We start from the raw sequence: 27,134 nt of genomic DNA, 5'->3' as shown, positions 1-27,134 counted from the left end.
CCCGAAACAGCTGTCTGTGGATGGATACCATGTTTTGGCATAGGTGGTTTCCTTCATTGGAGACTGCCCTTCCCGTGGTTGTTCCTTCCCGGGGAAAGACCTGGCTAGTCATTGCTTGCGTTGAGAAACATGTGATGGTGTCTCCGCTGCTTGTGTTTTGTATGTTTTGTATGTTTTTGCATATTTCCCATAAGGGATGGGGGCATTGCTCTAGAATCACTGCGCTGAGAAACATGTGATGGTGTCTCCGCAGTGTTGGATGTTGATCTCCATGAGTTCATTCATCCTCATTTTTCACAGTCTTTTACTAGGCATTGCTCCTACTAGCCAGTTTCCTACTCCACACTGATGAGGGACAATACCCCGAAACAGCTGTCTGTGGATGGATACCATGTTTTGGCATAGGTGGTTTCCTTCATTGGAGATTGCCCTTCCCGTGGTTGTTCCTTCCTGGGGAAAGACCTGGCTAGCCATTGCTTGCGTTGAGGAACATGTGATGGGGTCATTGCCCTAGAATTACTGGGTTGAAATACCTGTGATGGTGTCTCCGCAGTGTTGGATGTTGATCTCCATGAGTTCATTCATCCTCATTTTTCACAGTCACTGATAGGACCACCCACTTGACCAAAAATCCCAGAAAGAGCACTGGTGTAAATGATTAAACTGTAAGAGGTCACAGAAACGGTTTGATGCCCTAACACACCCCGGTTCTGAATGTCTTACTTTGTAAATAATGCTATGTACTTTATGCTGCTAATTGTATATTATAGTTCAGGGAAAGCATAGTAATCTACTTAGCCCACTAGATGGGGGGCATTTTAGCACACTTAGATTTGGATAGGTAACAGTTAACTTAGGAGGGGCCAACTGTGGGTAAGCCAGCGAGTTCCCAGCATTTTAGTCAGTAGGGCCAGGGAGCCCAGACAGTCCAGTAGAGCCTTAGATCCCGGGTAACACTATGGACCCCATAACGTTCAAGCTAGGAGCCCAGTCGTCCAGGTTTTGGGAACCAAAGGACATAGTAGCAGAGGAATGCAGGGCAGGACCAAGATGTGGCAGCTGACTACGTGGACAGATGCCCTAATGTCTGGGGTGAAACAGACAGGGGAACTCCTGAAAGTAGTTATGCTGGACAGAAGGAACACTGCAGTACCGGACAAATCGATACGTCCCGGGAGTATTCTAGAAGAAGTGGGAAAAAGTGCAGGAATAGACAAGGATGTGTACTGTGATGTTCCCTGTGAAGCTGCTGTAACTGAGTTGGACGTACTGTGAATGGATTCAAGTAAAATTGTTTGTTACAAGTTGAAACTGGACTCTGTCTCTCTTTGTGTGAAACCAACAGGAGTGACCCCACAGCAGATCAGAGGGGACCCTGATGGTGCAAAGGGCGTTAAAGAAGGTACGCTGCAAAGGGGACATTGTATGCATGTGGCGGGGGACTAGGGGTTGATTGAGCAAGCTATGTCAGCCATGACCATGGCCCTGACACCCCTCAGAAAAGCACAGGTATAATAAATCTTTTCTCACAAAACTATACATGAATCTACTTCGCTCTCCCTGCTCCATCACATGGTGCCTGCAGATTAGGCTGCATTTTCCTGGTTATAGGTTACAGAGAATGGTTACCCAGTGTTATGGTGCTTAGTGCATAAAAGTCACCAGTGTTCTGGTGACTCCATAACTGTGGAGGTCACTAAGCTGAATGACAATTGTTGGATGGAGTGATGTAAAGCTGCCAGCACTGCATTTTGGACCAATGGAAAAATGCTTTGTAGAGTGACAACTCTCACTTCTGTACCTGGCAGTCCGATGGACAAGTCTGGGATTGACCATTCAGAACATTATTTTCCTAACTGCATTGTGTAGAGATCATGCTATGGACTTGCTTTTTAGGTGTCTGATTAGACCTTTTATTGCCAGTGAAGGGAAATCTTAATCCTTCAGCATATTAAAACATTATAGACATTTGTATGATTCTAACTTTGTGCGAACAGTTTGGAGAAGACCCTTTTCTGTTCCCTGACTGTGCCACAGTGCACAGAGCAAGGTCCATAAATGCATGATTGGATGAGTTTGGTGTGGAAGAATTTGACTGCCGTGAGTCCTAACCCACTGAACACCTTTAAGATGAACTAAAATGGAGATTGCAAGTCAGACCCTCTTTTCCAACAACGGTGTCTGACCTCACAAATGCACTATTGAATTAATGGGCAAAAAATCTTAGACACACTCCATAATCTTGTAGAAAGCCTGAACAAAAGAGTGTAGAATGTGTGAACTGAAACTAAGAGAATCAACTTCATATTAATGCCTCTCCTCCATGCTACACTCACAGGTAGACAGCTTGAGAGTTTATTAGTAGGACACCCAGACTGGAGAGCAAAGTTGGTCTTGGGTCCTTGGGCCTTTCAGAGGAAATTATCTTGAGGGCCTACCCTCCAGCTATATAGAACATCTGCACATCCACTTTTAATCTCCTTGTAAACTATGTATGCACGAGATATAACATTGGTAAAGTCTAAGAGGGTATTGGTGAATTAACTTCTAAAAAATGGAGCCTAGTGAGAAAAGATTTTTGTCAAAGTAGGCTTTTTATGGTGTTGTCTTCTGATAGATTTTCAAAGCCTATTTCTGTGTGAGAATTTGGGCCACTGAAGGGTCCTCTGGTAGTCTGGTAGACCTGTAAGGTTGTGGGTGACTAATCTCTCCGGGTTTTAATGTTGAATACTTTGTTTTTCGGTTGCTTTCCAGTATTGGTGACATATTGAGTAACGTTCTTGTTCCATAAAGACATGTTTATGTTTTAGTTAGTTGTTGTGCAGAGTTAGACCCTAAAAGCATGGCATTTTGGCACATCGGTAGTACTTTATGTCCATGTGACCTGTGCTGAATAAATGGACATGAGTTTCCAATGCTAGAGATGTTGTGCAGATGTGTAGTGGGAGAAGTGCTTTGCATGAGTCTGAGCCACAAAATTAATGAGTTGAATAGGTCTGCTTTGCAATGAAGGATAACCTGTCCAAGGTCTAAAGTTTATTGCTACCTTCTCACTGGGACCGGGTTTAACAATCCTCTAAAAGAGAGGAAGAGAAAGTTAAGGTGCCACGGGGCAACATTAGTTTTAGATGTCACCTACTGTAGATATTTCCCAGGGCTGGTGAGCAAAATATTGAGGAGGTCACAGTCCCCAATACTAGTTGATACATATAATACATGTCATCACACTGCAAATAATGAATATATGAAATCTAATATTGCTATACACAAGTTACTAGTTTGACATTGTTATTATTGAAGACTTAATGGGTCACTTTGCTGGAGAAATGTTGACCTTGTTCCTCCATTGCTTGTGACTAGTAAATCTTCTCAAAAGTTGAACTGTGTCCAATGATTCCTTTTCGCCAAGCTGCCTTTGCTCTTATGCTTGCCTGTAACATTTTAAGAACAAATAATATAGCAATTCTAAACAATAAAAAGAAAAAAACATTTTGGGGGACAAAAAAATTGACTAAAAACTGAAGACATCTTGTGATTCGTTGCTGCGACAGAATTTCAATGAACATAAAAGTTGTCGTATTGTCTGTGTGTATGTTACATTTAAAAAAAAAAAAAAAAAAAGAAACTCTTTATAGCTTTACCTTTTTTTCCAATATCATACATCCCACTAACACATTTACCCGGGATCTGGGGTCAGCCAAAAATGTCTGATGACAAATCTGAAATCAGTCTAATGGCCATTTCCTTATTTTTGATTCAGGCCGCAACGTCACAGATAACATCAGTATATTGTGAGCACATAGCACTAATTGTTTTGCTTGTTTACATGTGTATGTTAGGGTTATAGAGCTTTGTAATGCAGAATTGTCATGGTATCAAGCTATTGGCATGCTTTTGGATACATTGTATTACTATTATCGTTTACATATACATTATTATAGACTCATATTATTTCCAGGCTCTAGTGGGTATCAGAATTACACAGACTATATAATCTATATATAATCAACACTATGCTCCACCACTGCTTAAAAGGTTTTCCACATGATTGCACAACCAATGTATGGTATAAGAGGACATCCTCTTGTAATATCACCATATGAGCAGGTGGGGGTAACTTGGGCGCTATGTGTGCCGCCTGAGTATCATTTCATTTCTATTACTTTTGTGACATTTATATTCATATAGCACAAGAAACACATTTCCTATAATGAAAAGATGCTAGATCAGAATCTGTGAATTAACGTATATTACATCTGTAAGAAAATGTTACAGATTATGGCCAATTCGGAAAGAAGAAAGGAAACACATCAAATCAATTAGGACATAACAGCTCTCCCGTCTGCACCAAAAACAACATTCTGTATTTTCAGCAAAGAAAATTTAAAAACACAGCTGCGTCCTGGCACACACATGTTAGGATATGAAGAAAGGGTTCGAGTCAACAAAGGTAAAAATCAACTTTCCTGTCCTAAGGTGACATTAAGAGAGATACAGGACTAGAGGCGCTCCTTGTGTAATACCGTGGGCAACAGGTGGAGGTGGGATGGAGGGTCGGTCGCTCACCTGAACAGGCTGTGCACACCGCAACTCTGAGAAAGACTGATGTATAATCTAAATGTCACTCCATCTCTGGCCAATGTACTTGCATCGATTGTTTAGAGAACATGAAAAATTAAGAAGAGAGGAGTGTTCAGGATCCCGGGCGCTGTTGCTGACATAGGAGATTCCAGGCAGTGAATATAACATAGTAACATAGTTTTGAAGGCTGAAGGAAGACCTTATGTCCATCTAGATCAGCCTATTTTTAGTGCAGCTGTTGTGCATTGTTGATCCTGGGGAAGGCAAAAAAACCCACAGAGTAGAAGCCAATTTTCTACATAGGGAAAAAAATTCCTTCCCCTAAGCTGGATTAACCATCTACCTATAATATTATGCTATTCGTAGCCTTCTATACTGTTACTCACAAAAAAAGCATCCATTCCTTTCTTAAATTCATTCAGTGAGTTGGCCATCACCACTTCCTCAGGAAGAGAATTCCAGAGACTCACTGCTCTTACCGTGAAGAACCCTCTTCTATGCTGGTGCAGAAATTCTTTCCTCCAAACGAAGAGAATGCCCCCTTGTTCTTGTCACAGTCCTTGGTGCAAACAGTTCATTGGAGAGATCTCTGTATTGCCCTCTGATATACTTGTACATATATATTAGGTCTCCCCTAAGTCTTCTCTTTTCTAGAGTAAATAGACCTAATTTTGATAACCTTTCTGGGTATTGTAGTGAACCAACTCCATGTATCATTTTAGTATCATCCAATTTTTTGCAATGTGCTTCGGAGTAGATTCTACTCATTCCTCAGGCATAACAAGAAAGGGATCTCTACCTCTCATATAAAGGGATCAAAGGTGTTCTGTCTCCGACATTTAATTCATAATCTTTGATTGTCTATCTGATAATATTACTAGTGAATATCCAGAATGTTCAGTTTCTTCCATAGATTTTAATGTTTTCATTGTTTCTGGCTCCATCTAGTGACCAGAGTCATAACCGCAGTGTTATTGTGTGTTTTATTTCCTGAATCTTTTTCCCTCCATTCACAATGTATTCTGGGAAGGTTGCAAGGCACCCTGGTAAGCTTTGCAAAGGATTTTGGTTAGTCCAGCCCCCATTTTCCCTCCAGTTCTCCATTTTCTCTCAGCCTGCATCCTGGAATCATCTCATTTCTTTTCTCCCTTTGTGACAGCATCACTGGTATGTAATCACGCTTCCTGTATCTAATTTCTGCCTCAGGTCAACCTGCTCAGTTAGTTTTCCCCTCCTCAGCTAGTAGTGCAGATGTTTATTCTTAATGTATTATGTATGATATGTATCCCTGATGTACCCTGTATTGACTCAGTGTATATATATATGTTTTCGTTTGTAGTTTCACCACGCCAATATACCACCACGTTCAATAAAACACAGATTCAACCTACAGTCTCCTTATTGGACCCCAGTATAGCGGTTTAGCTGCCTGTATAAGCTACATGAAGTCTGCTTCAATTAGTGAGAACAGAACAAAAGGTGACATTTAAAATACATGCTATCACTTAACAACTCGTTTAGATTACGAACAATTATAGAAATAAAAAAATACATTTAAATAATCTATATATGCATATATACATATATATAATTGAATAAAAAGTCTATACATACACCGAGACATAATGTCACCTCCATCTCCTTTATAAGGGAGGATTCCTTTCTTGTTATGCTGAGGGATGAGTAAAATCTACTTCGAAACGCGTTGGATGAAATTGGAAGTTATATTATACTCACCGCATGGTTACATGAATGTCAGCGGCATCGTCAGGGATCCAACATATTACTGACTCCTTAAGTTGACATGTAGGGTTGATGTAAGATACGATACGATCAAAGTTATTTTTCTTTATTTCTGCTTTTATACTGTCTAAATTACAAAAGGCTTTTCAGTTTTATATGTACAAAGACTGAGGAATTGTAGGAAGAAGTTTAAAGGTGAAGACAGGATGAACCCGCTAACAAATATGAACTCTTTTCGAAGCGCAGTACTCCCCAGCTTCCGAACTTACAGATTACTCCTGATTCATTGACTGTTAGGTGTCGGGTTCCTGCAGCGGTTCAACAGGAATCCAGAGCCTCAAATTCTGCGGTCTCCCATTGTCTTTCGACTGCAGAGGAGATTGCTCAGCAATCCCGGCTTCCCAGATGCTCTGCCAAGACCTGCTCTGTGGGGCTGGCTATTGCTGCCACCTTTGGGTCAGCAATGGCAATGCAGACTGCTCAGCAGCAAATCGCTCCAGAGGCTAAGTCCTTCTGTCGCTCCACTGAGCATGCTCACGAGACGATCTCCCATTGGAGATCAGGAGCCACATGTCCAGGTCCTTCTCCAGATCTGATTGGTCCATCTCAGGGATCTGGAAGCTTCCGGAAGGTCCTGGCTATAAAAGGTTCGCGTGGCACAGTTGCTACTGTGTGAATGGTGATGGATGCATGAACCTGCGAATGACTAATTAAGATCCCCTCCCTCTCATATTACGAGTATGTATAGGGACTTAGCTATAGAGTCAGCGCCTGCCAGTTGCAAGCTACAAGCCACTACAGCATCCTCCACCGTGCTAGCGTCCGACAGTGCGCCTGCTTCTGGGCATTGTCGACTAGCGGCAGTGTCTGTCGGCTTGCTGCAGTCTGCAGCTCCTCTTGGCGTCCGCAGTTGCGATGCCGCATGCACGGTAGGTCTAGACAGACGCAGACCCTCTGCATAGGGCCCAGCTCCTGTGACCATATACCGTGCGTGCACTTCTCTGAGACCTGTGACCTGTGACGCTAACAGGCTCAGCCTTTTTGTGTTTTTCACTTAAGGCATCTCTGTGAGTAAACAGAGATCGCTCAGCGCACCTGGGTGACGTTCAACCCGCGTGCATAATACCACCATATTGTAAATCCGCCATTAGCTAGCAGCAGTGTTAACACCTTCTGCACGGTGGACCCCGGGCGGCGAACGCATTTTACGTTATTTTATATTTAGTGCGTTCCGCCTTCCCTAACATTATACTAGCGCCAGGGTCTGGCTAGTAAATGCGGACCAGCAGCAGCTATTGCAGTACATTCGCCAGCTGGAGGGCAGGTTGGTGACTCTCGAGAGTTCCGCCTCAGCTACGAAGGTTACTGAGGCTGCTGCGCAGGCAGTCGCAGAGGCTGTCTCACGTGTGTCCACGTCCACGCCTGTGCCGACAGTATCCCGCCTCCCATTGCCCGATAAATTTTCTGGTGTCAGCGCCTCCTGTAGGTGTTTCGTGAGCCAGTGCTCTATCCAGCTTGAGTTACTGGCCGCGCGATTCCCTACAGAGCGGGCTAAGGTGGGGTTTATCGCTTCCCTTCTATCGGGCAGGACATTGGAGTGGGCCATGCCACTGTGGGAGCGTGGTGACCCTGTGGTTCGGACCGCTGCTCAGTTCCTAACATCTCTGAAGCAGGTCTTTTTGGGGCCACGAGTCACTCATGACACCTCTCTCCAGCTACTAGCATTAACACAGGGATCCCTCTCGGTCAGCCAGTACGCCGTCCTTTTCCGGACACTGGCTTCCGAGCTGGAATGGCCTGATAAAACCCTCATCCCTGTGTTCTGGAGAGGTTTTGCGAAGCATGTTAAGGATGCTCTATCTACGAGGGAGGTTCCCGTAAGTCTGGAGGAGCTGATTACCATTTCCACCCGCATCGATCTCCGTTTTTCGGAGCGTGGGCTGGAGCGTGCTCCATCCCGGCGGAAGGTTAGCTTGGCTCCCAACCTCTTTGAACCTCTAGAACCACCCGAGCCGGAGAGTTTACCTCCAGAGCCCATGGAGGTGTCCCGCGCCGGTCTCAAGACGCGTTCGGCACAAAGCTCCACACGCTGTTACCAGTGTCGACAGTCTGGTCACCTGGCTAACAGGTGTCCGCAGCAGCTGAAAAAACGATCGCGTCCACTGGTAATTGGTGGGGGTCTAGTCGCTATGGAGACCTCCCCCAAACCGGCGCTCCAAGGGACAATAGATAGCGGTGCTTCCTCCTGGAGGTACAGGTCACTGTGGACTCCGGGGCAGAAGGGAACTTTTATGTCTTCGTCCTTCGCCCAACAGCACGCTATCCCGTTGGTACCACTTCCTCACCCAGTGCCCATCAGGGTGGTCAACGGGGCGACCGTATCATCCCAGATTACCCACCAAACAGCACCCCTTAGGCTCTCAATTTCACCGTCTCACCAGGAGACGCTTTCCCTGCTCATTATGCCAGAGGGCATCGATCAGGTGCTCCTCGGGGTTCCCTGGCTCCGTTGCCATTCCCCTCATATAGAGTGGTCCTCGGGGAGAATACTGGGATGGAGCAAAGACTGTGTGGGAAGGTGCATGGGGGGAGGCGTCCAAGTAGCCTCTGCGGAGGTGCCTGCGGATCTTTCCGCGCCCCCTACTGGGAATCTAAAGACCGTGGCTCCGGTCGTCCTCGAGTCAGTGCCGCCAGGCAAGACCTTTGTTCTCGCGTGGGCACACGCTTCCAGGGTGGATGGTCACTTTGGCTACAAGCAGACCACAAAACTCCTGGCAAGCTCTTATTGGTGGCCGCACAGGGCTCAGGACACTAAAAAATACATTCACACATGCGCCTATTGTGCTCGGAGCAGCTCCTCTAAACAGAGGCCGGCTGGGTTACTGTATCCCTTGCCAGTGGCAGACCGGGTAATGGAGGTTCGCGACAGTCTGGGTCACACCCCGCATGTCACTCTATCCTCTAAAGTGAGAGTGAAGATGCCCGCTGACACACATCGGCGCCCCGCTCCAACTTCTGCTCCTGGCGACTTAGCCATCCCTGACGCCTTCCACGTGTCCCTTCTCAAACCTGTTCACATGTCCCGATTTTCCGAGTCATCTGCCGGGACATCAGACTTGTCTTCGGACGAGCCTGAGGCCTATGCCTCTGTGGGACACAAGGTGGTACGTAGCAAAAAACTTTATTTGGTGGATTAGAAGGCTCAGGAGGGAGGGGGCCCTGGGGGGTAATGTTAGGTGTCTGGTTCCTCCAGCGGTTCAACAAGAATCCAGAGCCTCACATTCTGCGGTCTCCCATTGTCTTTCCCAGACAAAGGATTTTTACTCCGAAACGCGCGTCGGGGCATGTTTTTACAGGCATACTGCGTTCACTTTGGCTAAAAGGTATTAGTATTTTATATTCCACAGCTCATACTCTTTTATTGTGGCTATCTAGCTACTGACTTTGGCACTGTGTATTTTCTACACACATGTTTGTTTTATACACCATGGTCTTTTGTTCAGTTTAGCACACTTTTTAATGCTTATATGCACAAATTGTCTAGACTATGGTCGTTAATTAGTTGCGCACCTTTTTTATCAATTTCTACACTCATATTGTATTTTTTATCACTTTCATTTGTTATATATTGAGTGTGGTATATTGCATTTTTTGCACTTTATGACCATAAATTTATTAATGAGCCATTTGGTCACTTGATGTTTGTATGGTCATATATAATATAGAGTCACCAGACCATATAGTCATTGCACTTTATTATTGTGAATTATATATACATTTTTTTTTTTAAATTTAATTAATTTTTTTAGCATACTCTTTATATTATATTTTCACATTCATGAGGTATATTGTGGATATTGTTTTTTACGTGTTTTATTAAATTAGCCTGCATTATATCTGTCTGGGTTACCTTATATTTATTAAAATTGAATACTATATTATAAATTTAAAAATTTTTTGGTGTCCCATTTACTCATTAATTTATTTTTGTCGCGGTTTTTTGCTTGTCATTATGCACATGTATGATTATTTTTGTGTTATGTTCCAATAAAATATATTTTTTTAACCTATATTTTATTTAGTGGTAATTTTTACTCATCCCTGCCGGGCTTATAATACCCTCCAAATCCATTGGTTTTCCTTTTAATGAAGTTAAAGCCAGTCAGTGAAAGATCAGCTAATGTTTATCTCTCTGCTGTTTATGTTCTTTACCCTGCACCTATCCTCTGTTTCAACAGTACTTACTTAATACTTTATTTTGTATTTTGTGGTTTACTTTATTCACTGGGATCTCTTTCTATTTCAGAACATTTCCCTTCTGTAGGTAATTTTCACCCTGCTCTGACCTCCATTTCCTTTGGAGGAACATGAAGCGCTCGATGGCCTTTCAGGCAATATAGGTCTGAGTTGCCATTGTCTAGTCTGTGGTTAAGGCTATCACGCAGGACCCAGTAGGGACTGTGGAGTCAAGATCCTTAGTATGTACAGGAACCACCAGGGTCTGGTGCAGTTTTTAGCGTGTTACCTATTTTCCCAAGTGAGTTGCTACACTATCATAACAGCATACTGCTGCTTTACCAATATTTCTGCAGTCCACTCTCTGTGTTGCATGATCAGATATTCACTATTTCATTAACTGAAGAGGAGAGATGTATGTCAGATGGCAGTTAGCATGGCATGACGGCTAAAAAGCTTTTGGATTCCCTGGGTTTCTTTGTGGCATTACTGTGAACCAACTGTAATCCCCAGAGTTGGCATTTTATGCTATCAACTCAGCAATAAACCTTTGGAATAAATTTAAAAGTTAGGCCTGGGTCACACTGCTTTTAGGCAGTCCGTTAGACGGACTGCGTTATACCGCGGTATAATGCGGTGTAACACAGTCCGTTAACGCTGCCATTGAGCCCCATTGTCGGGCGCAACGCATGCCATAAAGCAGCACGCGTCATTCAGTGACGGAGCCTCGGACGCGGCCTGCAGCGTCTGAGGCTCCGTCACCGCTAGCGCAGATGAATCATCTATGCTAGCACAGATGATTCATCTGCGCTAGCGGGTATAGCATAACGCGATCGCGTTATGCTATACCGTTAACGCAGCCCTTCAACGCTATGCATTGAACGGGCTGCGTAACATAATGTGAACCTAGCCTTAAAAAGACAGAACAATTACCTCAACTATCACAATGAACGGTACAATAAATACCCATCCTCTATTCACTGCAGGGGGTATTAAAGGAAAGGTCAAGAAGAGATAACTTCTAGATAAATGGTGGTTTAACTGAGACAGCAGTATGGGACACTTTAGTCCCACAAATGAATGTAGCGGCAGTCCACATGATGTTCACCACTACATTTATTATCTATGTGACTGCTGAAGAAAGCCAAGTATATTGATATAGATTTTCTAACTTAAGGCTTTGATTTATGTCGCTCTATGAATTATGCTTGTTAAACAAAATTTACTGTGCTGTACACTTTCTTCTTCAGGATGTCTCTGTGATCGTGTTTTTTCTATGGCATTTTGTGCATACCATAAAATAAGAGGTATATTACTAGTATTTATCATTATTAAATCACCATTTATTCCATGGTGCTTTACATGTGAAAGGAATATACCTAATAAAAAAACAAGTACAATAATCAAGACCACTACAAGTCACTGACTGGTACAGGAGGAGAGATTACCTTTGCCATGAGGGCTCACAGTCTACAAGGCATGGGTGAGGATACAATAGGTGAGAGAAGAGATGGTTGTGCAGCAGTATAGTGGAGCGAGGCTAACTGCAGTTTGTAGACTTGTCGGAAGAGGTAGGTCTTTTGAAGGTTTCCATGGTAGACACTAGTGTTTTTGCAGATTCTTGGTTAAGGAATGTTCGGATCCGGGAAATATAGTTGAGTTGGAGTTGGCAGCAGGTGGAAAGGACTTGGATATGTGGTTTGTAGGAGAGAAAAGAGTCAAGGTTTACTCAGAGAAAGATGATGAACTCTGTTATGTCCATGTTTAGTTTTAGAAATTGAGCAGAGAAGAAGGATGAAATAGGGGACAGACATTGTGGAATTCTGGTTAGTAGGATGGTAATATCTGGTCCAGAGAGGTAGATCTGTGTGTCATCAGCATAGAGATGATATTCAAAGCTCTATGAGCTGTCCCAGGCCAAAGGTGTAAGCGGAGAAGAGCAGGGGTCCTAGAACTTCACCTTGGGGGACACCAATGGATAGGTTGCGGGATGAGGAGGTGGTGTTTGAGTGGGAAACACTGAATATACAGTTTGTTAGGTATGTGGAAAGCCAATAAATGGCCAAGTCTGTGATGCCAAGAGATGAGAGAATCTGTATTAAGAGGAAATTGTTCACTGTGTCGAAGACAGAGAGGACAGGTCCAGGAGGAGGAGGACAGAGTAGTGTCATTTGGCTTTGGCGGTTAGAAGGTCATGGATGACTTTAACTAGGACAGTTTCTGTTGAATTATGTGGTCGGAAGCCAGATTGTAAGCGGTCAAAGAGGGAGCAGGAGGAGAGATGTTAGGACAGTTCAAGGTGGATAAAGCTGTTCCAGTAGTTTTGAGACATAGGGGAGAAGTAATATGGGGCGATAGCTAGACACAAAGGAAGGATCAAGGGCGGACTTTTTGAGGATGGGTGTGATGGAGGCATGTTTGAAGCATGAGGGGAAGACACCAGTTGTTAATAATAGGTTGAAAAGATTGGTTAGTGTTGGGAAGAAGACTGTGGTGACGTTTGGAATGAGGTGGGAGTTGATCGGGTCAAATGCACAGGTGATAAAATGAGATCTGAAGAGTAGAGAGGTAAGGTTTTATTCTGAGGAAAAGCTAATTTTGGAGGAAGTGGGAAGAATAGTTATGTGAAGGGGTTGTGAGGACTGTAGGCCAAAGCTTTCTCTGATGTTGTCCATCTTCTGCTTGAAGACTGAGGAAAAGGTGGGAGGAGAGGGAGAAGGTGCTGGAAGATGAAGGAAAGACTTGAAAGTGTTGAATAACTGTTTAGGGTTGTGAGACAGGGAGGATATGAGAGATCAGAAGTAGGTTTGTTTTGTAGCAGTTAGTGTGGACTTGAAATTGGTAAGGGACTGTTTGTATGTGATGAAATGCTTGTTGGCATGGAATCTTTTCCTTCTCTGCTCAGCAAACTTGGAAGCCCACCTCAGTTCTTTAGTCAGGCTGGTGTGCCCTGGTTGCCTGTTGATTGTGCAAGATTTGTTATATGTGAGGGCGACGAGACAGATTAGAGAGATGCAGTTATTGTGGTGTTATAAGAAGTGGCAGCAGCATAGGAACCTATGTGTGCCAGAGAGAAGGTATTCAGAAAGCGAGTGTAAATCAAGGTGTTTGAGATTTCTGTCAGGGTGTGCAAGTTTGTGAAGTGGGGATTGTGCATTTGGAAAGGAGATGGAAGAGAATGTAAGCAGGTTACGGTCAGACGGCTCAAACTCTGATCCAAGTTTGAGCGGAGTGTGAAATTGATCTGATTCTCTTGCATGCAAGAATCGGAGCACAGGCATGGAGAACTTAATATCTCGATCTTCTCCATTGTCTGGGTCCAATGTTTCACACTCACTCATAAACTTTAATGGGTGCGTGTCATCCAAATTGCAGAGCCTTTCTCAACATACTATGATTTTTTCTACAGACCTGTCTGTAGAAACAAAAGTCACAGATATACACTGCCCCATAGAATAACATTGGTCCGATTGGTATCTGATAAAACATTGGATAGCCCTGGGCCTTGTTATACGCTTATACGTGTGAGTGAGCCCTAAAGGAGACAATAGAATGCAAATAATAGGAGTATCCTGCTGAGATTACAGGGCCATTGTTTGTCATGTATCATGTAAACCTTATCATTTAGAAATGTTTATCATGTGGTCATGGTATGCCAATCCTAATGAGCAATAACAGAAGATCTAAGCTGACACCAGTAACACGTGCGACTCTGCAATTGAAAAAATATCTTCCAGCTTAAAGATATGACACATGACGATTAATTACTGTCTATGTATGAAGTCCATTCTCTAACCGGAGAACATTTAGTTGCTCTCTAACATAGCCTGATTATTCTTACAAGTGTTAGCTTCTGCTTCAAGATACACAAAGCCAGTCCTGCAAAATGTAATTACGGGACACCGTGTCGGACTGGGGTGCCAAGGGCCCACCAGTAACCAATGCTAGGGGCCCGCTTTTCAACTACATGCAAATGTGACATTATCCTCAATCACAAATGTATACAACAATGAACTGGGTAGATCGTTAAATGAATAACATGCCGCCTTTGTCTGTACATAGTGATTCAAGTACGTTGTGCCAAATACTGTTCATATAAGATGGTGGTGGTTCTCTCTTGCACAGGGGCCCACCGAAAGAGTCTCCTGTTCTCCTCCTATGGGCCAGTTCAAGCCTGACGGGACAGATGGGCAGCATGTTACAGGAAACGGTGTCCTCTATTACACATATCACACCCAAAGTATGTGCTAGTGTACAATATTTCTTATGTTTTTCCATTCTTCCACATTGATTCTATTTTGAGGAACAAGAGAATCCAGTATATATTACCAGCTCCTTAGGACCACCGGTGTCTGTTTGTTAAAGGCTTAGGTTGGGAAGGATGGCTTAGGCTTCTTAATATTTGAAAGGACGTTCCCCAAAGAGAAGCGTTGAGGTCATTCCTGAGTCAATGTGGCTGGATGTGTTTTCCTTGAAGATAAAGGAATCTTGACTAGTATCACGTCCTTGTATGTTAATGTGAACTGTTGATGCACATTTGGGTTCTCTCTTCTTTTTTTTGCATTCTTTTTTCTTTTGCATAAGGTATAAAAAAAAAGAAAGATGGCTATAATAATGCACATGATATGTGAGCTTATATAATGTGTTCATGTGCCCAATGAGGAATGCAATGTGCGCTTACATAATGTGCTTATACGTCTGTTACATTACTGGTTATGAAGGAGCTGATGCCCGTCTTTTCTTGTTTAGTGATGTGTGTAGACCCTCACTGGATGCTGCTGATGTCATGGCCTATTTAGAACAGCATAGTACTACAGTGCACGGTTGCCAGTCGTCTCTGTAACTGCTGTTTATGGAATAGCATGACCAATTACTGTAATCCGCGGCTTCTGCTGGCCAGCGGTGGCAGGAATTGGTGCCGTTCTAATTACACTATATGTGGATGTCACTAAGTAGAGATATTTATATTACAGCAAGTGAATATAATAGAAATAAATGCAAATATAAATAAATCATTACATTTTGATCATGGGTGCCACTCGATGAGTAAATTGAGTTTGACTGTAACCTTTTTGGTTACACAAATTGTTATGTTTCAATGAATAATTCCCTCTTGGATTACCTCTGTCTTCTTGCCTATATTCCTTTCTATGCAATTTATTGAACCTGCATTCTGTTACTTTGGAGTATTGTTTGTGTTTTGTGCATTGTGCCAGGAGAGGACATACCATTGGTAGAGCTGCACAGGAGCCAAAGAGGTAAAAGGGCCACTTCTACCTCCAAAGCAGATGGAATTGAGCTTTATGATGAACTGTTGGACTTCAAAGAACCTAAATGCTGTTTTTGCACAGGAGCCATCTCCTGTTTGTGTCCGTCAGTGCATCATGTGATATACTATAGCAATAGCCGACACAAACATAAAAGGGCCCTTGTGCAAAAACAGTATATGGGCCCTTTACAGTCCAATAGCTCTGCCTTTGGAGGAGGAAGTGGCCCCCTTACCTCTTAGGCTGCACTAATGATATGTCCACCCCTGTATTATAGTATTCGTATAGGAGCAAGTGGCCCCCTTACCGCTTAGGCTGCACTAATGGATATGTTCATCCCCATACTATAGTATTTGTATTGGAGGAAGTGGCCCCCTTACCTCTTAGGCTGCCCTGATATGTCCACCTCTGTACTATAGTATTCGGATTGGAGAAAGAGGCCCTCTTACCTCTTAGGCTGCACTGATGATATGTCCACCCCCATTCTATAGTATTCGGATTGGAGGAAGTGGCCCCCTTACCTCTTAGGCTGCACTGATGATATGTCCACCCCGTACTATAGCATTTGGATTGGAGAAAGAGGACCTCTTAGGCTCCACTGATGATATGCCCACCCCCGTACTATAGTATTCGGATTGGAGGAAGTGGCCCCGTTACCTCTTAGGCTGCACTGATGATATGTCCACCACTGTACTATAGTATTCAGATTGGAGGAAGTGGCCCTCTTACCTCTTAGGCTGCCTGATGAAATGTCCACCAATGCACTATAGTATTCGGATTGGTGGAAGTGGCCCCCTTACCTCTTAGGCTGCTCTAATGATATGTCCACCCCATACTATAGTATTCAGATTGGAGAAAGAGGCCCTCTTACCTCTTAGGCTGCACTGATGATATGTCCACCCCCGTACTATAGTATTCGGATTGGAGGAAGTGGCCCCCTTACCTCTTAGGCTGCACTGATGATATGTCAACCCCCGTACTATAGTATTCATATTGGAAGAAGTGGCCCCCTTACTTCTTAGGCTGCACTAATGATATGTCCACCCCCGTAGTATAGTATTCATATTGGAGGAAGTGGCCCCCTTACCTCTTAGGCTGCCCTGATATGTCCACCTCCATACTATAGTATTAGGATTGGAGGAAGTGGCCCCCTTACCTCTTAGGTTGCATTGATGATATGTCCACCTCCGTACTATAATATTCCGATTCATTTATTGGCAAGCCTATGCTTTGCATGTAATATTTTTTATGTTTTGTGTGTATTTGCTTTTATATATAGAATTAAAGGCTTTGTCCTGTGAAAATAAGCTAAAACTTATCCACAGGATATAGTGGATGACAACTTATTGATCTATGGGGGTCCAACCCAATGAGACCTGCAAAATTGGAAATTTTTCCTCCAACAAGGCTCCTTTATCTCTGTTACAAAATGGAAAAGTCAGACCAATGCTTCATTCATAATTTATAGGACTGACAGGAAAAGCCAAGTACAGCACCTGGGGCACCTATAGAATGAATGAAGAGGAGGTTGAGCATGTGCACTGCTGTTCATTTATAACATGGATAAAAGTTCTTCCAAATAGTGCGGGTTCCAGCGATCGGACACCTACTGATCAAAATGGTTTCTCCTATTATGTGGTTAGGTGATGATAACTTGTTTTCACAGAACCATCCCCATTAGCTACAGGATCCTGGATAGTATGAATGTGATCAATATATTTTAGAAAAAAAATGGTACATTCTGCATTTAATTAGCAAATTAATAATTAGACTATTGATGTTACCCATAGATCCCAATGTTTCAGACACTGAGAAACTTGGTGATGAATCCTGCCCACTACAGTAACCTCCACTGACAATCTCACAATATGTCATGTAAAATAATGCTATTAATCTTCAGGTTTGAGGTTAATCTGCAGGTTAATAGCCTTCTGACACCGTGCCCGCTGCTTGGAGGAAGTGAACTTTATTCCCCTGGCAGGACTCACTTTAGTCATGCGGGCGGTGCCCGCTTGCCATTAGTCACCACTCTCTGTATAGAGACCAGCAGATGTAGCCGCACCTCCGACACTGACTGACAGCCGGCCCTAATGAGCTGTATTGCTGAGCTGCTGTCAGTCAGTGTGGGAGGTGCGGTTACATCCACTGCTCCCTATACACAGAGCATTGACTGAATGCATGCCAGTGCCGCCCCTTTGACCGAAAGAGCAAGCCTGCTGGGAGAAATAAAGTACATTACTTCCCAGCAGTGGGTCTCTCTGTACCGGTGTCAGAATACTATTAAACCAAGATCAACCCATACTTGCAGGTTAATAGCGTTCTTTTACATTACAGGTTGCCTTCAACTTTACTCTTGCCTTTGTCTGTTTGGCTTTGCATGCCATTAAAGTGTGTGTGATACTGAGACCTCCTTCCTCACGACTGTCCCGCCATGAAGAAGGTGTACATTGCATTTTTATTTGAGCCTTAAGAAAGATCTCTTAAGGAGAGGACATTTAAACATTAGCGTTTTATAAAGCATAGTTCATGGTCTCCTGTCCCTACTCATTAAAAACCGTTATGTTCATCTCCTAGATTGTGGACCCCCTAAGAATCATTTTGGCTTAGCTCAGGTCCCTGCTGATCCCTTTCCTATCTCCCTCGCTCATCAGTCTCTTCAAGTAGTACATTGTGGTCCAGACTCTACGCAATGACATTTGGACGATGACCATGTACATCATGTGTGGTCCACATGTCCTTATCAACATCTGAACAGGATGTTCGTAAGAAGTCCAATCTGTGCCCAGTGAGGTCTGAGCGGCCTCGTTTGTGCCATATTGCAGGGAGTATAGACCGCCTTGTTCTATTCTTACTATATTAAATGAATATACGGAGACACGTTAGAGTGAGATGTTTCACGCATGGTCACGTCTAGCTGTTCATACAGATCAACAGTGATGGCAAAATATAAAAGCCACATAGTGTGTATTATTTATTGCATATTCCAGATCACATAGTTATTCTTTTTTTTTGTGTGTGTGTGTGACTGCAAGCTCTTTTTTTTTTTTTGTTTTTTTAGCATAGTGGATTAGCCATTTCATGTCCTAAGCCTATAACACTGCAGACAAATTTTTATTTACGTTTTTCACAACCCTCTTTTTTTCTTTTTTTTTTTTTCTTTAAAGGGATTTTATTCTGAGAGCAATATATGTAAATGAAAGTATAGGCATTGCACAGCATCATCAGAGAGGCAAACCTCTTTGGCTTCCTAAGCTCTCACAACCCATCTGCTTGGAGCCAGTGATGTAAATGTACCAGCTGTTTGTAGAGAGCCACTCTGTGTAGCGCAGGAGGCTGGTCCCTCTACCTTACATCAGCCTGCTTCCCAGCATAAGTCACTGTCTCGCCATCCATGCTGGCTGCATTGTCTCTAAAACCTCCACATCTCTACCAATCTGACATGCAAATGAACTAATCCTCTTACAGGTCAATGATTTTTTTTCTCCAGCCTTTCTTAGTATGAAATCTCAACCAGATTCATGATGTCCTACATCTGATTTAACCAAGCAGCGAACCATCTGCAAAACAAACAAAAAAAAAAAACAGTTATCTATCATAGAAGCTGGAAGCCTTTCTTGTAATAGCAGCAAAGAAATTGGTGAGGAGGAAGCCATATCCACGCTGTGCTCAAAATGAAGGCTCTTCTGTTATTGGTTCTACCTTGGCTAAGCCCTGCCAACTATATAGACAATATGGGCAATCTACATTTCCTCTATTCCGAACTGTGAGTACTCACAGTGAACCTATATGTGTGTCTGTGTGTGCTGTCCACCTATGTGTCCAAACGTGATGGAATATTTATGGTAAAGTGCCTATATACTCTGTCTGTCGGTCACAAATTTAAGACTTTCTTCTATTAAAGGGGAAAAAAACCCTTGCAATAAAATCTTTTGTTGTGATCGTTGGTGTTTTGTACTTGTAAATGGCTAACGGGGGGTTAAAACTATTGGGAGTATGTTAGTATTAGACGTGCAGAAGTCATACAGATGAGTGAGGATTCTTTGGTCCTACTTCTATGCATCTATATATTTGGAAGAGCACTTCACTTGTAGGCTAGTCACTTGTGCCCCCCTTAAGCAGTAGCACAGTATTTGTATTACTGTTCACTTTTTATTTCTTTTATTTTTTCCTATTATTTATTTTTAAAAAAATACATGTCTGTCCCTTTAAGATCCCTCATTTGTATTCTTGGGAGTCCTAATTAGCGTCCTTCCATAGCAGAATCTTTGCATTCGCTCATGAATTAGCAATGACAAAAAAAATATCATCTGTTTGCTGGCAGGAAGGCTATCCATTCCTTTTGAGATTAACGTGGATGAACTGTTGAATATCTGGGATTTTCATGTGTGAAATGCCTTTATATTAAATTCTTTTCTCCATTGACTGTGATTGCTTTAAAAAGCATCAATAATACAGGCCACAATTGTAATAAACTTACAACTGGTGACTAAGCATCGCCGGCATGATGGATTAGTCCCGGTGACTGCAATGACTGGGTTAAAATATCATTGCAGAACACTTGTAGCCCAGATCACAAGTTAAGCGAGCGCGCTTGGCCCTGACGAAACAGTCCTGACAATGAGCCTGTTGTAGAATTCCCCCTGTCCACATGGTTAATCATTAATTAATAGTTCAGTAATTGCTGGTGGCATGACTGTCAATGACGAGGGACGAGTTATATCTCCTCTGTAATTAGCTCTCCGCAAAGTCTGAATCAACAGATATATTTCGTCACGTGTCGTGCTCTATGTTTACATCAAGTGATTCACATTGTTGATAGTGTGAGGAGCAGGAACATATAGGTGTAACCGTTTTAATAATCTGACATCACAGACACAGATTAACGATTAGCTAGCGCACAGTAGATGCTAACAGATTAGGAAATGATTATCCTGTAAGGAGAGCTGCTGCAGAACTGTCAGAAGAAATACTAAATCTAGAATATATAGAATGCAAAGGTGCTGCTCATAGGAAGAAGTGCTAAAGTTCACACCTATCTAGGTAAATGTTTCCTGAGGTTCTCAGCACTGGAGATATCCCCAATAAAGAAATGGGATCTTTAAGTACTATATTAGCCATAGCCCAATGGGATTAGCCAGGAGTAAACCAAAATGTTTTCTGCAGGTGATCTGCTCCTGCAGGGGAAGGATATATAAGTAGCTACTGGAATAAAACTTCCAAGTTGACGGTTGGTTGGTGAAAGAGCGATATTTCTGGGTCATTGTGTGAAAGATCTATTTTATTCACACATGTTTATAGGAAAAATATATATTTGTACTGTGTGAGCCTGCAGATAGAAAAATATATAAAAAAAGAGAATCCTCAGAGGCTGATATCTTTTAAAGTTAACCTGTTACCAGGTTTTCGCCATATAAAATAGGGTCAGCACCTGTAGGCCCCCTGTTACAGTATAGAAGAATGCCGTATGTATGTCCCAAATCCACTCCGTAAGGCACAAAAAATAGCTTTTATTATACGTAGAGCTGGAGCGATCCGGTTCGATGGGCGTCTCTGGACTTGATCCGGTGCCTCCTCTCTTCTTGCAATCGCTCTCCTCCTTCTCTGCTTTGTGTGATGACGCGTCCTATGTTATCCACATGGTGTCCCTATCGCAGGCTCACTTCTCTCTGCCCTCAGAGCAAAACATGGTAGTGTGCATGCACCAAGAAAGGCATGCGTGCTGCAGTATTTTGCTCTGCCCTCAGAGAAGTGAGCCTGCGCAGGAGCACAAGGGGGGACATTGTGTACCCTCACCTGGCAGTGTTTTGTGAAGGCACAACACTTCTAGTTGTGTGTAACTGCTGCTGTAAAATCTTGGCTGGAGAGGGAACACTCCTTTCAGATGAACAGTAGATGAGGATCAAATTATAAAATACAAAAGGTTGCAATTTAGAACCGCACTAGTTCTTTTTAGAGCAATACATTCCTATTGGTGGTTAATTTCCTATTACCCTTAATTCCAGGGCACTACAAGGCATTGTACATATGAAAAAGGCTTTAGAGTACATCACAAATACATAGCACTATGCAATATGAGGTAGAAAACACTCACGGACCGGTACATAGGTCTACACTGTCCACAGGACTTTACAATCTGCAAGAGAAGGAGACAGGAGGTGAGGGTAGAAGCGGCTTATATGGCAGAGTACTGGCAGCAGGGTTATTCTAGGTTGTCAGCTTTTCTGAAGAAGTGAGAATTTAATCTGTTGAGATAGTGAGTTCCAAAGTAATGGATGCACAGGTGAAATCTGGTAATACAGTTGTGTAAGGAGTTGACAAGAGGAGAGCAAAGAAGGAGGTTTTGTGAGGATTGGAGATTACATGTAGGAAGCAAAAGGGAGATTAGGGGAGAGATGCATGGAAATGACAGCTGAGTGATTCATAGTGTTTTCAACAAAATTTTCAGGGCACTGTGTAGCCTATGATGGAATTGGGAGAAAAAGAAAGGAGTAAGGTAGGTAGGTAGGTGGGTACAAGAGTTTAGATGGGAGGCCACAGAGACAAATTTTACAGAATGTTACTAGATTTTTCTGGTTGAAAAAGTAGCAGATTCGAGGAACGTTTTTGAGTTGAAAGGAGCAGAAGATGGTTAGGGTTCAGATGTGTAGGAAGAGTCAAAGGAGGAGAGACTTGCGGCGATGAAACTGGGAAGAGTGTCTTCCCCTCCCCATCCCTATCCTCTCCCCCCCCCCCCCCTCCTTCCTCTCCTGCCCTTACTCCCTATTCTTGCCTGTTATTTTAAAATCCAAATAAAATCTTTGGAAAAGAAACTGGGAAGAGTGAGGAACAATTGAAAGAGGTTGATAGATCTCATGGGAGTTTAAAAGATAATGACTTCAGTTTTCTCCATGTTGTACTTTTGGAAGTAAGACTTGACATCTGTGTCAGAGACGTAATTGTAACTATCAGTGTAAAAGTGCTACTGAAAGCCATGGGATCACATGAGTTGACCTACGTAAATGTTATAGCTAGAAGAGAGTAGTGGTCCGAGGACAAGAGCATTGAGAACACCATTAGAGGAAAGACAAGACAAGACGTGATGTGCGAACTGGAGATATTTGTTTGTTAAGGTACAAAGTGATCCAGTAGCGTGCCAATGGCTGTGATGCCAGTGGATGAAAGAGTTTGTAACACGATTTAGTGATCAACTGCATTGAATGCAGAGGATAAGGTCTAAAAGACACAAAGCAATGAGTAATATTGTGTTACTGGCAAATAGCAAATCAATTGTGACTTTGGTTATAGCCATTTTAATAGAATGGTGAGGTCTGAAGTCAGACTGTAGCTGGTTAAAAAGCAAGTTGGATGCCAGGCTGGAGGACATTTTAAGGCAGACATGTTGTTCAACAAGTTTACAAGGTAGATCATGGATTGAGGGATGGACTTTGAAGAATTAGTGTAATACAGTATTTGCTTAAAGGAAAAGCTAGTATGCCAATGGTTAAAGACAGGTGGAAGAGATGGGTTAGGGAAAACAATATAGCAAGATGGAATGGGATAGTCAAGTGCACAGGTGGTGAGGTGTGATTTTTAGAGCACGGAGAGAAGCTTTTCATCCATAATCTGGAGAAGCTAGTTAATGATCGGGCAGATGTGTAGACAGTGTCGGACTGGGGTGCCAAGGGCCCAGCAGTAACATTGACTTTAGGGGACCTACTTTTCACCTGCATACACATATTCCATTATCCTCGTTCACAAATTTACCTCTACCACTATATAATAATAAACTGGGTAGTTTGGTTAATGAATGATGAGATGCGGCTTTTTTATGTACAGATTGAATCAAGTGAATTATGCCAAGTCCTGCCCATACAGTGGGGTTGGGGGCCCAGATCTGCACAGGGGCCCACCAGGGGATTCCCCTGTTAGCCTGTGGGCCTTTCCAGCCTGCGTGTAGAGGGCTTGTGAGTAGGAATGAGAAAACCTGTAGTAGTTGTCGGGTTCAACCAAATTTGAGTCCAAAGTTTGGTTCGGGTACCAAAATTTGACCCAAACTTGACCCCGGACCCGAACCCCATATAAGTTAATGGGGACCATATCTTTGGTGCTTCAGAATGACTGTAAAATGGTTGTAATAAAGACTAGGAGGCTGCAAAATGAGGGTTAGGGCAGAACAATTACCCTGCAAACAAATGTGGATAGGAAAATGACATAAAATAACATATAATTAAAAAAAAATGGTGCATCTGTCCATTATATGTGCCAATTCTGGCACTTAGCTTTGACTTTTCTTGATTGCCCTGGTGTGTTGGCAATTGAGGTAATGGAATTGATGGGTTGAAAAAATCTTTCACCTACAATGTCCCTCCTTCACACATTTATTGAAAGAAAAAAAATCCACACTGGTCTGCCGTAATTCAAATGGAGGTTCCACAACAATCCCAGTTTCTTCATCCAGTGTATGAAACCTTATTCAGTGAACGAAGCTCCATAGACTGGAAAAGCAGCCGCTGCCAGGTCTCATGCTGCACTTCGCAAGACCCGTCCATTGTGAACTGAGGTGACGTCTTTAAGGTTATCTTAGTTCACAGCTGCCAAATGATGAGTGGTGACGTCACCACTCCTCAATCTGGCTTTCGTGCTGCCCTTGTGAGACCTGGTGCTTATGAATTGAGGGAACCTTAATGATGCATTACTTGGCATGGTTGTGATGGGGTCGGAAGTAAATTAAAGCTTGTTGATTGGCTGCGCTGCAGCCTTTCAACAAGCTTTATTAGGCTGCCGAACCCGAACAGTAACACAGATGTACAGTAAGAAGTCTGTGTTCGGAGATCGGCACTGGACATGAGGTATCTGGTACGAACACAAAACTTTACTGTTTGGGTTTGTTCAACCCTAGCTGTGAGGTTTGTGGGTTTAAGCTATGATGTTGTTATATTTGATATATGGGACTATTGTATGTGTTGAGATGAGTGGTATGGGAGGGGAAATGGAGGATGAAGCAATAGTAAATGTATTAATGCAAATGTATTTCTCAAGTTAAAAAGATTAACATTTTAGGAGGGATTCAATAGGTCTGCACTTGTTGGAGGCTCTCAGCTCACTCTCTGCTTCATTAGAACTGCATGTCTTTTTTGTTATTTAACCTCTTTGTTGGCGCTGTTAATGGGGTCACTTTTGGACTGGAAACTATGAAACATTGTGCCTGACACGGTTTATGAGGTTACTCTCTGGGTTGCACCAAAAAAATACATTTTCTTAAATATGTATTATGGAAGGTCTGTTATGAGTTTTAAACTTCAATGCACTGATGTTTACATCAGGCACAAAGAAGTATTGTACAGAATTATGTAAGATCACATAACTAGTATGCCCAATTACACTGGACCTTACATAACTATAGACAAAATGTCACCATGCCAGACATCGAGAATATCCCTGAATCATGTCCTCAGAAATTGGTCCCGTTACTTTTAATTATTTCTCACCATCCTGTTTCTCTTCTTTAAAGTGAATATGTCAGCAGCTTTTAGCTATGTAATCTGAGGGCAGCATGAGGTAGGAGCTGAGACACTGATTTCAGGGATGTGTCACTTATTAGGCTGCGTGCTGTTTCAGTACAATGAGTGTTTTATCCGCAGGAGATTATCATTGCCAGACTTGTGCCCATGTGAGACATGGTCCAACCACATCCCCAGCATTGATTAGCAGCTCAATGTCAATATATAATGTACACAGAAAGCTGTGGCGTGGGCAGGGATAGATTTCTGCACTCTGCTAAAAGCTAGTTCTAAAAACTCTGTCAGAACTGCTGCACCCAGTAAACTAAGTTATACATCACTGGAATCAGGGTCTCTACCCCTACATTATGCCAGTGAGAGTGAGTGGTCACGTAACCGCAATTATACAATTCACTTCTATTGAGAGAAGCTTAGCACAACTAGTTGGAATATGACCGTAAGTATGGAAATCATATACTTGTGGTAAAGTGAGTTCCCGCACTAACCGGCAAAACTGGTGAATCCTGACACCGCACTTTATAGGAATTCAGAAGTCTGTAGTCACTCGGTAACTGCAGACTTTTATCAGAAGACTGGACAACCCCATTAATAATGTATCACAATCAGTAACTATAAATGCTTTCTATAATTATTACTCACTGTTGTTTAGGTCAAGGTCAAGAGATGATCTTAAAAAGTTATAAATCTCAGAAGTAATTAAATTGCGAAGATTTCTACAAGGTATCCACCAGCACCTCAAACTCACAAAACTACAGGAGTGTAATCACTATGATTGTATTTCCACGATGAGTAAGGGTGGTTTCACATTAGCGCTTTTTAAGCGCACGCACGGCCGGGGGTAGCTCCGCCCCCGAGCTGGCTCTCTGCCCAGCGTGCCCGCCCCTTGCTTGTAGCGCCGCCTCCTAGCGCACAGCGGCGCCTGCGATCGGCGCACCCTATCTTTAGCATAGGGTGCGCAGATCGTGCGCAGGCCGTGCGCTAGTTGCGCTTTGACCTGCGCTGCGCACTGTTGACGGTGCGCCGTGCGCGCCAAAATCTGAAAAGTTTGATTTTGGCACGCACGGCGCACCGTCAAAAGTGCGCAGCGCAGGTCAAAGCGCAACTAGCGCACGGCCTGCGCACGATCTGCGCACCCTATGCTAAAGATAGGGTGCGCCGATCGCAGGCGCCGCTGTGCGCTAGGAGGCGGTGCTACAAGCAAGGGGCGGGCACGCCGGGCAGAGAGCCGGCTCGGGGGCGGAGCTACCCCCGGCCGTGCGTGCGCTTAAAAAGCGCTAATGTGAAACCACCCTCAGAGACCGGCCACAATGTGGGGCTTATGGAAGAGTAGTATGGTGGAAAACAATGCTGATTTCAATATAGATAAAATAAAGTCACTTAGGGGGACCTATGCACCAGAATTGTGGAGGAAAATGCAGCAAATTTTGGAACACGTTCAATTTTTAGCCTCCTTTGCTACAGGTGCATCTCACAAAATTAAATTAACTTTTTGTTGATATTCTATTTCAGTTCTTCAATACAAAAATTGAATCTCATATATTATATAGAGTCATTACAAACAGAGTGATCTATTTCAAGTGTTTATTTCTGTTAATGTTGATAATTATGGCTTACAGCCAATGAAAACCCAAAAGTCATTATCTCAGTAAATTAGAATAATTAACAAAAAACACCTGCAAAGGCTTCCTAAACATTTAAAATGGTCTCTTAGTCTGTTTCAGTAGGCTTCACAATCAAGGGGAATCATGGGGAAGACTGCTGACTTGACAGATGTCCAGAAGGCAGTCACTGACACACTCCACAAGGA

At 43.0% G+C, this 27,134-nt stretch overlaps 1 protein-coding gene across 8 annotated transcripts in view; it reads left to right on the top strand.

The window, feature by feature from the left end:
• Positions 1–27,134, top strand: part of LNX1 (ligand of numb-protein X 1) — a 294,610-nt gene that overhangs the window by 52,050 nt on the left and 215,426 nt on the right. Inside the window, exon 1 of one of the 8 annotated variants that reach the window (XM_073583547.1) lies at positions 19,103–19,590. The exons of the other annotated variants lie outside the window; for them this stretch is intronic. Coding sequence (XP_073439648.1) covers positions 19,499–19,590 — 92 coding nt within the window. The 5' untranslated portion in view covers positions 19,103–19,498. Of the gene's footprint in view, positions 1–19,102; positions 19,591–27,134 lie in introns of those variants that run through there. 8 annotated transcript variants of the gene reach the window in all.

Source organism: Dendrobates tinctorius, unplaced genomic scaffold (assembly GCF_039654945.1).
Source record: "Dendrobates tinctorius isolate UK_male_01 unplaced genomic scaffold, ASM3965494v1 ptg000079l, whole genome shotgun sequence".
Classification (NCBI taxonomy): Eukaryota; Metazoa; Chordata; class Amphibia; order Anura; family Dendrobatidae; genus Dendrobates; species Dendrobates tinctorius.
Note: the sequence above shows the minus strand (reverse complement) of the source record. Positions and strands in the feature narration are given on the sequence as shown.